General features: G+C 38.9%; 1 protein-coding gene across 2 annotated transcripts in view; it reads left to right on the top strand.

Annotated features, from left to right (window-relative positions):
- The window catches only part of LOC114666741 (SLAM family member 5-like), an 83423-nt gene extending 66890 nt beyond the window's left edge, over positions 1 to 16533 (top strand). For both annotated transcript variants that reach the window (XM_051919923.1, XM_028821720.2), the window contains exons 6-7: positions 12512 to 12571; positions 15098 to 16533. In XM_051919923.1, coding sequence (XP_051775883.1) covers positions 12512 to 12571; positions 15098 to 15187 — 150 coding nt within the window. In that variant the 3' untranslated portion in view covers positions 15188 to 16533. The remainder of the gene's footprint in view (positions 1 to 12511; positions 12572 to 15097) is intronic.
- The last annotated feature ends 220 nt before the right edge of the window (positions 16534 to 16753 follow it).

The raw sequence follows: 16753 nt of genomic DNA, 5'->3' as shown, positions 1-16753 counted from the left end.
TGCATGACTCACCTCTGCCATTTTGGACAGGATAGCATCTGGGATAGGGAGTTTATTACTGAACATGGACAAATGGTTCTATGATCTGGATTCACTCAGGGATATGAATTTGAAAGAATTTGTAGTCATACAGGGCATTGCCACTTGCAATGTCAGAAGCCTCTTTGACAGCTGACCTTGAGGAATTGTCCCTTTTGGCTCAATGATCTAAAACAAAGATGCCTAATCTGCATTCAGCACCCACTTCCGTCATCTCAGGGAGGGCACAAAGATGAGAGATGGGGAGTGACACTATAAGGAGAGACAGACAGCATAGTAGTGCAGAGAATTCACAGCTCCTGGGTTCAATGTCTGGCCTAGGCACTGTCCAAATTCAGCTCACATGCTTTCCCAGGTGAGGTGTGGGTTCCCCTCCTCTGCCTCCCAAAGACATGCATATTAGGTTAGAGACTCTAAAATAAGCCTCCCCCCCACCCCACCCCCAACATGAATAAATGCAAATGCACCCTCTGACAAACTGGCACCTTTCCAGGGCTGGTTCCTGTATTTGATATACAGGACCACCAGCCTGAAATGCAAAGGCACCAAACCTATTTTAAAATTGTTAAAACAGGACCAACATAAACCTGTCACCATGAGATCCACAAATAATAGCATGCAGTTTGAAACCTTTGTTATAGTCAGCCCACCTAAGATACTGTATGTATATATTGTTTAATGAATATTAGCACTTATCCTGCTTTTTATAACTAATTCATTAATTCAATTTCCGTACTATTCCCTAAATAATGTATCAAAACAGCCTTGCTTATACACTTATTTGGATTAACTGTTAGACCTCATTGCTAATATCCATGTCATCCACATAAGCATAAGGTTATTTTGTATGTGTCAGCTCTGTTTTTGCATACATATAGTGTTAGATAACACCATAACTTTAGGCACTTTAGTTAATTTCCCAAATTCAATAAATAATCTGATTTCGTCTCCATCATGGTATGCATAACCATTCACTACTTGATTCTCCAGTTAAACCATCTGTTTCAACAAGTTTTAAATAGCAAAGTGGAAGCATTCTGTCCTTTTACAGTAATCCTTTTTTAGTGCTTTGCCAGATGGACTTTTAAAGAAAGATTATAAAGATTGCTTATTTTCTCTCCACTTAGTGTGGAGTTAAGTCAGTGCCTAAACTTTCAGGGTAATTTCACTTACACCACTCTTTTAGTGAATTTACATGAGTCCCTCTGTTGTTATAAGTTAAATTCTTTTTCACTAAGTGGCAAGCTCTTCACTTGCTGCATTGATAATGTCAGCACTTTATGTACTGCTTTTTCATCTCCCTGGGCTGAACTGATGGACATAAATTTGTCTGAGCTGGTAATGAACTGTGCTAAAATGAAACCTTAGAGTGGTGAATTAGAAACACAGCTAATCGTTCATTCAGGGAGACATCAATGGTTTTCCTGCACAAAAAATAGTATTGATGTGAACAGACAAGACTTTAGAAAATAACAAATAAAGATGCATTTTCAGGAATTCAAAATTACACAAAACAATTTTCTTAAACCCAAATACCAAGAAAAAAGGAACTACTATCTTTGATATATTAGTTGTCCAATGTATAATTGGTGCACTGAGTCAATTTTCTGATGAATGTCTAAAATGTGTTTATTCAAATCAAAGAAGTCTTTAAACAAAGAAGCAATTTTAAATAATGAAGAAAATAACAATAAAAATCAAGTGAAAGCACACTTAATAAAATAGAGCAGAGAAGATAGTAGGAGCATATTTCAAAATAGAATTCAAAAAACGAACCTCCTACAAAGCAGAGTAATCATTAACTGCTTGCTGAAGTAGTGTGCAAATAGACTACTAAGGTGACAAGTACTTTTGGAGAAAGTCCTGCACCAGACCTCCAGTGAGGAGTAGCACACTGATAAAGAGAGATCTTCCATATGGAATGGTCAATTTTGTCAGGAATAGTGCCCTGCAATAGCAACAGGGGCCAGAGATGCCTGACCTTCCTTTTAGAGAAAAAGAACAAGCAAAATAAGGTCTAGTAAGGAGCCTGAAGACTTCCTACCTTGAAGGTGACAGCCTAGTGTCACTAGCTGACAAAAACTGGGACCAGGTTGCCTTTATAAAAGCACAGTTAAGTCAGACAGAGGGCCACTATCTTTTCACTTAACAGTTGGCTGCAGCATGTAATCCTTACCTAAAATAAAGTAACCATGTTGAGTCATTTGGAGTCTTAGCAGCTGTTCAGCTATATCTATCCATCCATCCATTTTCCAACCTGCTGAATCCTAACACAGGGTCACGGGGGTCTGCTGGAGCCAATCCCAGCCAACACAGGGTGCAAGGCAGGAACCAATCCCAGGCAGGGTGCCAACCCACTGCAGGGCATACACACACACCCACACGCACACACACCAAGCACACACTAGGGCCAATTTAGAATCGCCAATCCACCTAAACTGCATGTCTTCGGACTGTGGGAGGAAACCGGAGTACCCGGAGGAAACCCACGCAGAAACAGGGAGAACATGCAAACTCCATGCAGGGAGGACCCGGGAAGCGAATCCGGGTCTCCTTACTGCGAGGCAGCAGCGCTACAATACAATACAATACAGTTTATTTTTGTATAGCCCAAAATCACACAGGAAGTGCCGCAATGGGCTTTAACAAGCCCTGCCTCTTGACAGCTCCCCAGCCTTGACTCTCTAAGAAGACAAGGAAAAACTCCCAAAAAACCTAGTAGGGAAAAATGGAAGAAACCTTGGGAAAGGCAGTTCAAAGAGAGACCCCTTTCCAGGTAGGTTGGGCGTGCAGTGGGTGTCAAAAGAAGGGGGTCAATACAATACAATACACAGAACAGAACAAATCCTCAGTAAAAAATAAAAAATAAAATTTTTTTAGAAGTACGGAGCAGAATTTAACAGTAGATGATATCACATAAGATTTGGATAATTTTAGACTCCTGGAGACCACATCAATCAAGCTGCCTCCCCCATTTGGCCATTCCACGGCTGAAACAGTGTTGGGCCAGCCAATCCGATGAAAGGACCCCTCTTTCCCACGATTCCTGCGATCCTCCATCAGGGATGACTTTACCTTAGGCAGGCAAAACAACTTGGCAGGTGGGCCGTGGCACCAAGTGCCACATTTGAGTACCGAGAACAGAAACAGAATAGGTGAGGGTTAGTATCCAATTCTAACTATCATGTTACTTATGTTTTAGTGCTAATGACTGACAACAGAGATGCAGTATGTACAGTTAATCAACAGCTCTAGTCAGGATATGCTAAACTGAAGTAGTGAGTCTTCAGCCGGGATTTAAAAGCTGAGACCGAAGGGGCATCTCTTATAGTAGCAGGCAGACCATTCCACAGTTTAGGGGCCCTGTAACTAAAAGCTCGACCTCCCATTGTTATTTTATTAATCCTTGGAACCATAAGCAGACCAGCATCTTGAGATCTTAATGTGCGCTCTGGTTTGTAAGTCATGATAAGTTCAGACAAGTAAGCCGGACCTCGGCCATTTAATGCTTTATATGTTAAAAGAAGGATTTTGAAATCTGCCCTAAACTTAACCGGGAGCCAGTGTAAGGATTTAAGAACTGGAGTTATGTGTTCGTATTTTCTTGTTCTTGTAATAATTCTTGCAGCCGCATTTTGGATTAACTGGAGGCTGTATAAAGAACAGTCTGAACATCCAGTGAACACCGCATTGCAGTAGTCAATCCTACTAGAGATAAATGCATGAATTAATTTCTCAGAATCCTTTTTATTTAGAAAGCGCCTTAATTTCCTAACATTTTTAAGATGGAAGAAGCATGTTTTGGACAACTTTGTAATATGCGCTTTAAATGACATGCTACAGTCAAAGATAACTCCTAGATTGCGGGCTGATTCAGTAAAATTAATTGGAATTCCAGCTGAATTAAATGATGACAAAATATTATGATCAGCGTCATTCCCTCCAACAATTAACATCTCTGTTTTATCTGTATTTAAAGACAAGTAGTTCTCATTCATCCACTCCTTTAATTCGCTAACACAACTAATTAAAGACAACATCGGAGAAACTTCATCTGATTTAAATGAAAGGTATAACTTTGTGTCATCTGCATACGAGTGAAAATTAACATTATGTTTCCTAATGATAGATCCCAGTGGAAGCATGTAAAGTGAAAACAGTAAAGGTCCCAGTACTGAGCCCTGTGGGACACCATATTGAACTTCTGTGTATAATGATGGAGTACTGTCAGCACATTTCTGTACATATTGGAATCAATTTGATAAATAAGAACTAAACCAAGTGAGCACAGTGCCTGTAAGACCAACATCATTTTCTAGCCTGTGTAGTAAAATAGAATGGTCGAAGGTGTCAAATGCTGCACTTAAGTGCAACAACATAATTACAGTGGACTTTCCTTCATCAGAGGATATCAGAATGTCGTTTACAACTCACGTTAGTGCTGTTTCTGTACTATGACCAGTGTGAAAACCAAACTGGAATTTCTCAAATAAATTGTAATGCGTAAGGTGTGACTAAAGCTGACTGGCGACTACTTTTTCTAGTATTTTAGAGACAAACAGTAGATTTGAAATAGGCCTATAATTATTTAGTATGTGTGGGTCTAGGTCTGACTTTTTAAGTAATGGTTTAATGACTGACTCTTTTAGTGTATCAGGTACTGTGCCATGCAATAATGAACTACTGATAATGTTTAGAATAGGCGCTGCAAGAACATTCATTGCACTTTTTACTAGTTTTGTTGGCACTGGATCTAGGGAACAAGTAGTGGGCTTCATTTTAGAAATTAAAGTTAAGACTTCCTGCTCAGTTACAGGATTAAAATTACTAAAGTGCTGAATGCAATGTGAGACAGGGTCTGCTAAGCTAGTATTTGGTTTGTAGTGTGATGCAGAGATCTGGGATCTTATATTTTTAATTTTCTCATTGAAGAAGTTCATAAAGTCTGTACTGCTAATATCTGTTGGTATTTTGCACTGTTGATCTGAATTTCCATTTGTTAATTTAGCCACTGTTCTAAACAGTACCCAAAGATTTTTATTATTGTTATCTATTAATGTAGAATAGTATTCTGAGCGAGCTTTAAAGAGAGCTTTTTTATATTTATTAACACTCTCTGTCCATGCAATTTGAAAGATATGTAGCTTTGTTGTTCTCCATCTGCGCTCCAGTTTTCAACACTCTAATTTAAGAGCTTGAGTGTTTTCATTAAACCAGGGAGAGTTTCTATGTGCTTTGATCACTTTTGTTTTAAGGGGAGCCACTGTGTCCAGAGCATCTCTCAAGGTCACATTGTAATGTGATGTTAGCTGATCTAAATTGTTTTCCACGTTTACATTTGATGTTAACTGATCTAAATTGTTTTCCACAATTACACTTGACTTACTCAAAGTATCTATAAATTTTGAAGCAGAGTTACAATCTAGATGTCGCACTGTCTTTGTTTTAATCTGGGAGTGTGTTGACAAGGGCAGGACTAAATCAAATGTAATTAACCCCTTCACCGCCCTCTGCCGGATATATCCGGCACCGCTGTTTTAATGCTAACGCCATACTGCCGGAATTATCCGGCACATTTGCCTGTGGTTATATGAATGCCTTGCATGTAGTATAACTGACGGTTTGGCGTGGGTATTATTACTACGTTGTATTTCGACAAGTCTGTGGTTGTTTTGGCCGGTCATGTGACGTGATTCGCATGTAACAGCTGTGAATATGGCGAAACGTAAACTGACTTCAAGTGAGGCTTTGCAGGCGATTTTGGACAGTTCTGATCATGATTGTAGCAGTTCTGAAGAAGATTTTAGTGACAGTGATGAGCAGCAACGTGCGCTGCATGATACTGTGAATGAAGACGCATCGGATGACGGCGCTGAGTGGGTGTATCCCCAGCATCTCAGCTGGGCTGCTGCCCGTGGTGAACTACCTTTTCTGCATTCGTTTGAGGGAACGTGTGGCTTTATTGTTGATGTAAACAATTACACTGCTGAGCAGTTTTATGAGCTGTTTGTGTCACCTGATTTGATTAGACATTTTGTTCATCAGACAAATCTGTATGCAGCACAGTTTATTGAGAAAAATCCCAATTTACCTCCACATTCCCGTGTTCGTGCTTGGTTTGACACTGATGAAAACGAAATGAAAAAATTCATTGGGATTTTGATGTTGATGGGAATAATCAGAAAACCAGATATTGAGATGTACTGGTCTACAGATCCTATGTATGCAACACCTATTTTTGCAGCTGTCATGACACGTAACCGATTCTCTTTGCTGCTGAAATTCTTTCATTTGAATGACAACAGAAACGAGCCAGATAAGAAAGATCCAAACCGCGACCACTTGTTCAAGCTACGTCCTTTGATTGATCATTTATTTGAAGCATTTCAGTTGCCCTACATGCCAGGACCGTCAGTTGCAGTTGATGAAAGTTTATTGTCGTGGAAGGGCCGCTTACAGTTTCGACAGTATCTACCATTGAAAAGGGCACGGTTTGGTATCAAGATGTTTTGCTTAGCTGAGAATTCAGGTTACATTTATAGATTTCGTGTATACACTGGCAACTTGCACAACATTTAGTGGTCAATACTGCTTGAATAAATGTAAAAAATGTAAAAAAAATGTAAAAAAGTAAAAAAACAAAAATTGTTCAGATTTCGCCTGGCTTGGGGAATATTTAGGGAGTTGGCGGTTAAAGGGTTAAGTAGTGATCGGAAATAACTTCATTTAATGGAGTGATATTTAAATTTTGAATTTCAACTTTGTAAGTTATAATTAAATCTAATGTGTGGTTATGATTATGAGTTGGACCTTTGACAATCTGACAAAATCCTACTGAATTTAACAAATAAGTAAAACATTTGCTAAAAGTGTCATTTTCCACATCAATGTGTACATTAAAATCCCCCATCAGTACTACGTGATCATAATTTATAGCCAAATCAGATAGAAGGTTGCTAAACAATGAATATGGCCCTGGTGGTCTGTAGACTAGCACTATAATTGTGTTGGAATCTGTTTTAATATTTAAATTGAATGCCTCAAAGAATGTAAAGTTGCCTAAATTTTTAGAAGTGATTTGCATTTTGTTACAATGAATTATTCCAAGGCCTCCTCCTTGACCAAAATCTCTAGACTTTTGAAGGAACGAGTAGCCATCTGGTGACGCCTCAGCTAGGGGGACAGTGTCACATTTACTAAGCCAGGTTTCAGTGAGAAGACACAGATCAGATTTTGTACTTAATATAATATCATTTACCAAAACAGCTTTAGTGCCAAGAGAGCGAATGTTCAATAAGCAGCATTTAAAACTGCATGGTTCTTTCTGAACTGCTGATATATTTTTTGTTTTAATTTGAAGTAAATTTCTATTACAGATGCCCCTAGTGGAGGGTCTGGTTTTATCCCTTGGTCTAATTATATGCCTTATTTTTTGGTTATCAATTAATTTAAGGTTTGTATCAAGACTAAATTTACTGGATGCCCCATGACAAGGATTATGGGTAACAGCTTCAGGAAAGTAACAGGTGGGATAAACAACAGCCTGTGATTTAAGATCACATGACTGCGGCCTGGATGGTGCTCTAATCAGTCAACCAGGCAGTTTTGCTGCCATATTTTGGGATAATACATAAGATCCCCTCCACTTAGGATGAAGACCATCTCTTCTGAAAAATCCAGGCCTTTCCCAAAAATCATCCCAATTGTTCACAAACGCTATGCTTTTGTTTGCACACCAGGTTTCTATTCAGCAATGAGGGGAATGCAATCTGTTATAAATCACATCCCCTCTATGTAATCTTGGTAAGGGGCCAGATACAACTAAATTCCGACATTTTCTTTTGGCTTTGATGCATAGAGAGATGAAGTTCCTCTTTAATACCTCAGATTACTGTGAATAAATATCATTAGTGCCGACATGCAGCAATAAGGTAGATACTTCATCGTCGGCGACACGGTCCAATGCGGCCTCTATGCCAGAAATCTTGGCCCCTGCGAAGCACTTAACATTAACTGCTGGTTTAACACAGTTTGGAATTCTAACATTCCGCACTATGGAATCGCCAATTATGAGCACTTTCTTATTCTCAGTTTACACAGGCGCGCTGTGGAGTGCTGAGAATCTGTTCTGGGTCCGAATTGGTGACCTGGGTGCCGGGGGACAACATTTTGGATTCTTAGACTTACTGTTACCCACTCGCCCTGTGGCTGAATTGGTGCTGCTGACTTCGGCCGTGCACTGACTACAGTGGGACCAGGAGAGACTGAAGCCGAATCAGAAGTAGCCAAATTGTCTAAATAAACCGAGTCGATCCAATTTTCCTAACGCGGTCCTCCAATTCGCGTATTTTTCCAACCAACTCTAAATTAACTAAACATTTTTGGCAGGTGAAGCTGTCTACAATGTCGGCCGGAAAACCTGAAGTGTACATGCTGCAGGACACACAACATATAAATGTGCCCTCAACGGGCAGAGAGCACATAGAACTTATGTTTAGTATTGATGTCATATTCTCTGTTTTCTGTAGTTACTTAAGTGCTTTCTGCTTCAGAGACCGTCGGCTTTAAGTTTCCACCACCTGCTGAGCGATCGACTTTAGTTTCTCACTGCCGGTTATTTCTACTGGTCAGCTGCTGGCTTTACTTCAGATGAACTTGCTCGGGTGTTTGCGAAGTGCTACGTGCCTGTGGGAGACGCCGCTGCTCTGTGCTTCCGCTCGCTGCTACGCTCGAGCGCTACCATTGCTCCACTTTGCCGCCCAATATAAAAACAGTGCTAGTTAAATTTGTATATGATTCCAAGATAGGTGGATTGGCAGATAGTCTTGAATCCATTGAATCATTGCAGAAGGACTAGAACAGCATACAGGCTTGGGCAAATTTGTGGCAGATGAAAGTTAATGTCAATAAATGTAAAGTATTATATGTAGTAAGTAAAATTGAAAGTGCACCCTATGAGAAGGATTTAGGAGTCAAAGTGGACTGAACAATATTAACTGACAGACAGTGTTCATAAGTCATTAAGAAGGCTAATAGAATGTGAGGTTATATAGCACCTTGATATGTAGAGTACAAGTCACAGGAGGTTCTGCTCAAGCTTTAAAACACACTGGTGAGGCCTCATCTGGAGTTCTGTGTACAGGTTTGGCCTCCAGGCAGCAAAAAGGACATAGCAGCACAAGAAAGACTCCAGAGAACATTGATTAGGATGATTCTATGACTACAGTGGATGAGTTATGAGAAAAGATTAATGGAATTGAACCTTTTCAGTTCAAGTGAAAATGGATTAAGAGGTGACATGATTGAAGTGTTTAAAATTATGAAAGGAATAAGTGCAGTGCATCCAAGCTGTTATTTTGAAACGTGTTCAACAAGAACACGGGGACACAGTTGGAAACTTGTTAAGAATAAATTTCTGACAAATGTGAAGACGTTTTTCTTAACACAGAGAACCACAGACACATGGAATAAGTGACCAAGTAGGGGAGTAGACAGTAGGACTTTAAACACCTTCAAAACTTGACTTGATGTTAGTTTGAAGGTATTAAGTGGATAGGATTGGTAGTCTTTGTTGGGCTGAATGGACTGTTCTCGTCTAGATTGTTCTAATGTTGTAATGTTTTAAAGTGAATAGGGTATGGGACTGTAGGAGAAAGAAGAGGAATGAGAAAGGAAATGCTTGGTCGTATTTTAGATGTGCGTATATGAGCAAGTAGACTGGCATTCAGGAGAACCCAGAGTGGTACCGGAGTTTGCTTTTTGTTTTGTATTTCATTCTCCTGCTGTGGTGGAATAACTTGCAAGATAAAAAATAGCTATTTGTTTTATCTTTATCTTTATTTTTATCTTTATCTTTATTGAGTAACTGGTGGCTAAAAAGCTTATAGAATACACTTTGTTCATTTAAGTCTTTTGTAGAGGAAGATTTGTTTTTTTCGGGGGAGAAATCCAAAAAAAACTGTTTTTAATGTCCTAGCACAGACATTAAGACTGATTATGACAGTATTTTAGTAGCAGATTTTAACAGTGGTCAAGAGGGCAAACCACTCAACATGATATTAATGACCATGTATAATCCACTTCAACAGATAGTGCTAGAGTTTGTTTTTGGTTTTTAAGTTGTCACTTTCTATATTCTCTTTTATTATTGTTTGGTATTTATGTGTACATTGTGCTCTGATTTTTACAGTGGTGATCTATATATCTGCGCTGTAATTCAATTTGCTCTGTAAAGTGCCTTGTAATAGTGCATACTACTTATGGCAGTATATAGAAAGGGTGATTTATTCATTAGATTATGTAGGTTCAGGAAATGAGTGCATGGATGGAAGATAGCCTGTATATAGTGTAAGTAGATTTTACATTTTAAAATTGCTAAGACCGTTTTCAAATTTTGGTTTTGTTCAATCATTTTGTAATGTATGTGGCACAGGTGTACAGTGGTCACTGTTCCTGGCTCATGGACACATTATCCTGGTTTAGATCCCATGTCCAGTCAATGTTTGTATGATGTTCGTATGTTATCCTCATGTATGTGATGGTTTCTTATCAGGTGAACTAGTTTCCTAGTTGTTATGAATTGTCCTCAACTGGGCACTTCAATGGACTGGTGCTCTGATTATACAGTAATCCCTCCTCAATCGCGGGGGTTGCGTTCCAGAACCCCCCGCGAAAGGTGAAAATCCGCGAAGTAGAAACCATATGTTTATATGGTTATTTTTATATTGTCATGCTTGGGTCACAGATTTGCACAGAAACACAGAAGGTTGTAGAGAGACAGGAACGTTATTCAAACACTGCAAGCAAACATTTGTCTCTTTTTCAAAAGTTTAAACTGTGCTCCATGACAAGACAGAGATGACTGTTCCGTCTCACAATTAAAAGAATGCAAACATATCTTCCTCTTCAAAGGAGTGCGCGTCAGGAGCAGAGAATGTCAGAGAGAGAGAAAAAAGCAAACAATCAAAAATCAATAGGGCTGTTTGGCTTTTAAGTATGCGAAGCACCGCCGGACAAAGCAGCTGCAAGGAAGGCAGCAATGTGAAGGTAGTCTTTCAGCATTTTTTAGAGGAGCGTCCGTATCCTCTAGGCCAGTGTGTGAACAGCCCCTCTGCTCACACCCCCTCCGTCAGGAGCAGAGAATGTCAGAGAGAGTGAGAGAGACAGAAAAAAACAAACAATCAAAAATCAATACGTGCCATTCGAGCTTTTAAGTATGTGAAGCACTGTGCGGGAAGCATGTTGCTTGACAAACCAGCTGCTCAGAAGGGAGCAATGTGAAGATAATCTTTCAGCATTTTTAGACGAGCGTCTGTATCCTCTAGGGGTGCGAACAGCCCCCCTGCCACACCCCCTCCGTCAGGAGCAGAGAATGTCAGAGCAAGAGAGAGAGAGAGAAAAGCAAACAATCAAAAATCAATACGTGCTGTTTGATCTTTTAAGTATGCGAAGCACTGTGCGGGAAGCATATAGCTTGACAAAGCAGCCACATGTAAGCCCAGCAAGGAAGGGAGCAATGTGAAGATAATCTATCTAGGGGTGCGAACAGCCCCCATGCTCTCAACATATTTGAGGAGTTTTATTTAATACGTATAAAATCCGCGATAGAGTGAAGCCGCGAAAGTCTAAGCGCGATATAGCGAGGGATTACTGTACTTGTTTCACGACTTATGTCCAGTGCTGGAAGGATAGGCTCCTGGCTAAAATGATCCTTAATTGAATGAGCAAGTTTGAGAATGTCATTTTGTGTGCATGCATTTCATTTTGTTTCAGCTGTTACATGGTGTTACTCAATAATTTTGTATTGTTTGATTTTGTAAAGGTCATAACTGATTTAGAGACATAAAGTTCAAGTTCTCGTGACAGAATTCCTAGTGACATGCTTTCTGATCTGGTGTCGGCATTTGAGGAACCCATTGGGAACTGACTTTTCACATCATCAAATGGGTGAAATGCTTAGTCCATGAGCTATAACATTAACCTTAGCACAACAATCTTCCATAATCTTAGCCTCCAGTTTTTTGCACATTTCCTGTCAAGATGCCTCCACAGGACACTCCGTTTGGGGGTCATTTTGAATTTATTCCCGAACCCATTTAAAATGCTTTGCTCAAATGTTCACCTAATAGTATGACGATGCATCATCACCATACACAGCCTTCAGCCTCTCATGGATTTCATTTGGCCTCTTCTCTTCCTTTGTAAGGAGTTTAATGATGGAATGATGCTCCTAATCTGTTGATTTATTTTGTAGACTCACAGATAGATGTGTTTGTCATCCTCTCTCATTTAATGCTTGAAATGGTCTTACACAGCATGCTAAGACACATCCTGATCTCTAGTGACAAGTTTAAATTTGTAAGAAATGTGTTATGCTCAGGTAGATAAATTATTGGACAACCCTTGTATTTACTTGTACTTTGCAAACAATAACACACAAGATACATAAAACAATTTTATTTTTTTTCCTCAGGGTAAAGAAAACAGTAAAAACATTCCTATGACTGTTTATGACACAATAGATATTCCAAAGGTAAGTCGCAATGTTGCTTGTGGAGACCTTCATAAAGTGTGCTAGACTGGAATATGTGTTGAAAGTTCTTTGTTAATGTTAATAATGGGAGCTTTAAGAGAGTGGGGGATCACCTTGCACCATGGAGGTATATTTGCATACACTTGTAAGGCGTTTCAGTAACAATAAGGAAGACAATTGTGTGTTGTTGTTTTATCTACTGTTCAGTGATATTTCACATAATAAATGGTCATCTACTGCTTCTTCCACCAATATTCAGGAGTATTGCATGATAATCTTTTGAGATTGCATAGTGACATCTGTCCAGATTGTAGTGTGCATAATCTGTTTACGAAGAGATTAAAAATTAGTCCTTAGCTGGTATCTCCTCAGTCTTCGACATTTCTTAATATGGATGGTTTGGTTGTAAGGTGTCTGCTTTCTAGATACCAACACCAATATTGCCAGAACCTTCAACTTAATTCATTTTTAAAGGACCTAATCAAGCTAATGTCTATTTTAGATATTTATTTGACTATATGAATAACTTTTTTGGGGATAGAATAGCTTTGGTGGTTTTAATACGGACTCATTATTCAAGGTCTTACTAAAGTATTTTAACCAAAGTTCTTGTTCCTCCTGATCACTTCAGCAGATTTCTCTTTGTAGTTGTTGATTAGTTATGATAGCTTGAAAGTGTTCAAGACAGTATTGTGGTATAATAGTTAGTACTACTATCGCATATTTCTCAGTCACTGGACTCAAATTCCAACCCTGCCATCATCTCAGTTAAATTTGAGCATTCCATGTGTAGTTTTGCGAGAAAATATCTGTTTTCCTCCCAAATCCTATGGTTTTTATTTGCAGTGGTAACTTTAAATTTTCCAGGTGGAGTTGTGGCTTTGGGTGTGTTCTTGAAAGGACTGGCACCCTGTCTGGAGCTGATTCTTACCTCTCATCTGAATGTGGTAGATGCATGTTAGGGGTCTGTGGTGGTAGAGATTTTAGAGGATAAAAATGCCATGTCTTAGGCTTGGGTTGGTAAATGTTTTGGTCAGGCACGTTGCGCCTGCTGAGCATTCAAGGAGCAGGAGCAGCCAAAGGGCTTTGAGGATTGGTCTACATATGAGTTATCAAGCCGCTGTAGAAGATCCAGAATGCAGCGGCCCATCTTGTATTTAACCAGCTGAGACAGGCACATGTCACTCCTCTCTTCAGGTCACTGCATTGGCTTCCTATAGCTGTATGCATTAAGTTCAAATACCTCATGCTTTCCTACAGAGTAGTCAATGTATATGGCGACACTGGTGAGGTGCTATGCTCCTTCTCGGCCATTCAGGTCTGCCAGTGAACAGCATCTGGTGATGCCATCTCTGTGTGGTATCAAATCTCAATCGAGACTTTTTTTTGTGTCATTCTGAGTTGATGAATAGAGCTGCCCACCTCCATCTGAACTGCTGACTCTCTCGATGTATTTAAGAAGCAAAAGCAATTGAAGACCCACCTGTTCTGTGAATATACAGTATGTCTAATTGAAAGAAAAAAAATCCTTTGCTCTGTGATCTTTTGTATTGTTGGTTAATTTATCATTTAAGTTTAATTGCTTTATCGATTATAATCTATGATTGTAAATTACATCTTTTCACTTGTGGCAATCAACTTTTTGTTGCCTGTTCTGCTACACTTGCTGGAAAAACAGACCCTAGCCTAATGTTACTTAATTATGTCTACCTCTGTAAACATATGCCAAAGGATGGTGGTGGGATAATGGAGATGAGCTTGGACATTGCAGTGGGTAAATGACTATGATGGCTGTTTTAAAAGATGACCACGCATGCCAATGTCTTAGCTTCCATTCAGCATACCTGGATGTTGGGTGAATGTGTGGTGAAGAGAAATAAAGAGAGGCATGGAGAATCAAGAGAAAGAGAAGCACCCAATTTTATGATTTTCGTTTTAACCCTTGAAGAATGTATTTATTTAGCTATTTATTGATTACTGATTTTAACTGCCAGAGAACATATTTATTATTTTTTTTAAAGAAGCAACTGCACTGCACTTTGTTATGGACACTTATTTTGAGAACAGAAAGTACAATGCACTTTTCCTCTGTTGTTATGCGTCCTCATGGCACTAGTTCATGACTATCGATAACTGGGTTCAAAAGAGAAGTAAGCTAGCTGCCGGAAATCCAGGCATCATACTGATACTTCTGGAATATTCTCTGGTTGTAAAGTTTATTGAGACTGAATGTAAGTGAACTTGATAGTTGTGTAGCTAAACCATGGAACCTTCAAATTAGAATGAAATTGCTAATCCAGTCAGAGCTGGAGTGCCCCGTACTGTCAAGGGAAGGAGATATCCCCAACATTGGGTAGTACACACTTAAATCAAAGGCATAATTATTCAGAGTGACCACCTTTTTCATTAGAAAATCAACATCCCTTTTGCTGGTTTATTTGATAATAATCATTTCATCAGTATTATTGTAAATACAAAATATCATCACACATAATGATGTGATAATATATTTTTCTGTTTTTACAGAAACCAACAAATGTTCAGACTCCATCCGTTTATGACACCGTGAAAAACCGTCAAGTTCAAGAATCCTCACAGTATCAAGTTATCCTCTAAATGTGAAGATGTCTGGCGTGACATTTTGATTGTACTTTTCTTCAAATTGTAAAAAGGCTCACAATGTAAATTTACTTTATCAGTACTGTATTTGACTTAATGAATAAAACCACAAAGCCATTGCATTAACCCAAAGCTGCTCTGTATTTTAAAATCATCAGGATCTTTATGAGCTGCTTTGCAGCAACCCAAAAGAATAAGGCAGTCAACTGTTCATCAAGAAGAACCTGGCCATGCTGAGCACATGCAAAGAACAAATATTTGTTCATTTATATTTCTTGTCATGTAGCTTTTTTGTTTGTGTTACCTGCCTTGCAAATGCCTCAACTTATTGGGTCAAACATTTTCTTATATTGGTACTCTATATAGAGATTCTCAGGGCCTGCATAAACCTTTGTAAGAGAAAAACGTGTAACACGGATATACGTTAAATCCACATCATGAATTTAGAATGATGGTTTATTCCAGCAGTCATTTTCAGTCCAGGAGTGTCATGGTGACTACTAGTTTTAACCGCTTTCAGTTTCCTAACAGTTATTTTATGGAATTTACTTCTTATAGGTTTAATTAGAATGTTCATTTACTTATTTAAACACGTTTTTGATTAGAAAAATACTTCATGTCAATTCTAGTCCATCATGCTAAAATTGTTTTCTTTATTACAAACAATCCCTGGATTAGAGTCTAATTCCTAATTTACATTGAACTCTTTGCTTTAATCAGACTGCTTGTTGGCATGTATTTAGACTCAATACAGAATCATGGTGATAATAATGATTCAGCTTTATTGTCATTGTACAGTCAATACATTTTGGTAATATAAACTATAAAAGAAACTTGAAAGTGTTACCAGCAGGAGGCACTACTAGTATTTAATTGGATTGTACAACACAGGCTGGTAGAGGGCAATGCATAGCCCCTGCAGTGTGTATTGTGGCTCCAGAGGACTAACAATCTGGTTTTCACAGTAGTTGTATTGGTGTTTGGGAAGTACAGGAACACCTGGGGCCACTAGGTGGTGTTATTGCCATGCCACTTTATGGCTTTATGATTATATTCATTACGGACCTGGTTTTAAAAGCTCCTTCAGGCCAACAGTGGGATTAGATTTTGAATGTAGAATGGACAAAGGCTCCAACTGGTTGGGGAGAGAAATGCTTGAAAACTGAATAGGGTGATTGGGCTGCCATACTAATATACTGAATGTAATAATAACCCAGAAATTAAGCCCAGAGAGAATTTAGTGTTTTTTTTTTTTATTTTGATTCTGTTGTATTTTTATTACATGTTTTACTCCCTATGTTCCTCCCTCCCTCACTTTTATTAAAATAAACTATTTTTGTTTACTCGTTTTCTTCTTTTTTACACAAAAGCAGATATGTCATCAAGCCTTCTTGTTTAATAGTGATTTCTACTTTTTACCAATTGTGATTGCAATGGTGGACAGACTTACTTCTCAGCTGGACAACAGCATGGCCTCCTGTCAAGATGGAAGGTGCCAGGAGATGAATGAGCCAAAGCTGGAGGTCAAGAGCACTTCCATCCCCCCATATGTTAGGTGGCAGT

Source organism: Erpetoichthys calabaricus, chromosome 16 (assembly GCF_900747795.2).
Source record: "Erpetoichthys calabaricus chromosome 16, fErpCal1.3, whole genome shotgun sequence".
NCBI classification, from domain to species: Eukaryota; Metazoa; Chordata; class Cladistia; order Polypteriformes; family Polypteridae; genus Erpetoichthys; species Erpetoichthys calabaricus.
This window is presented reverse-complemented; position numbering and strand designations above follow the sequence as displayed.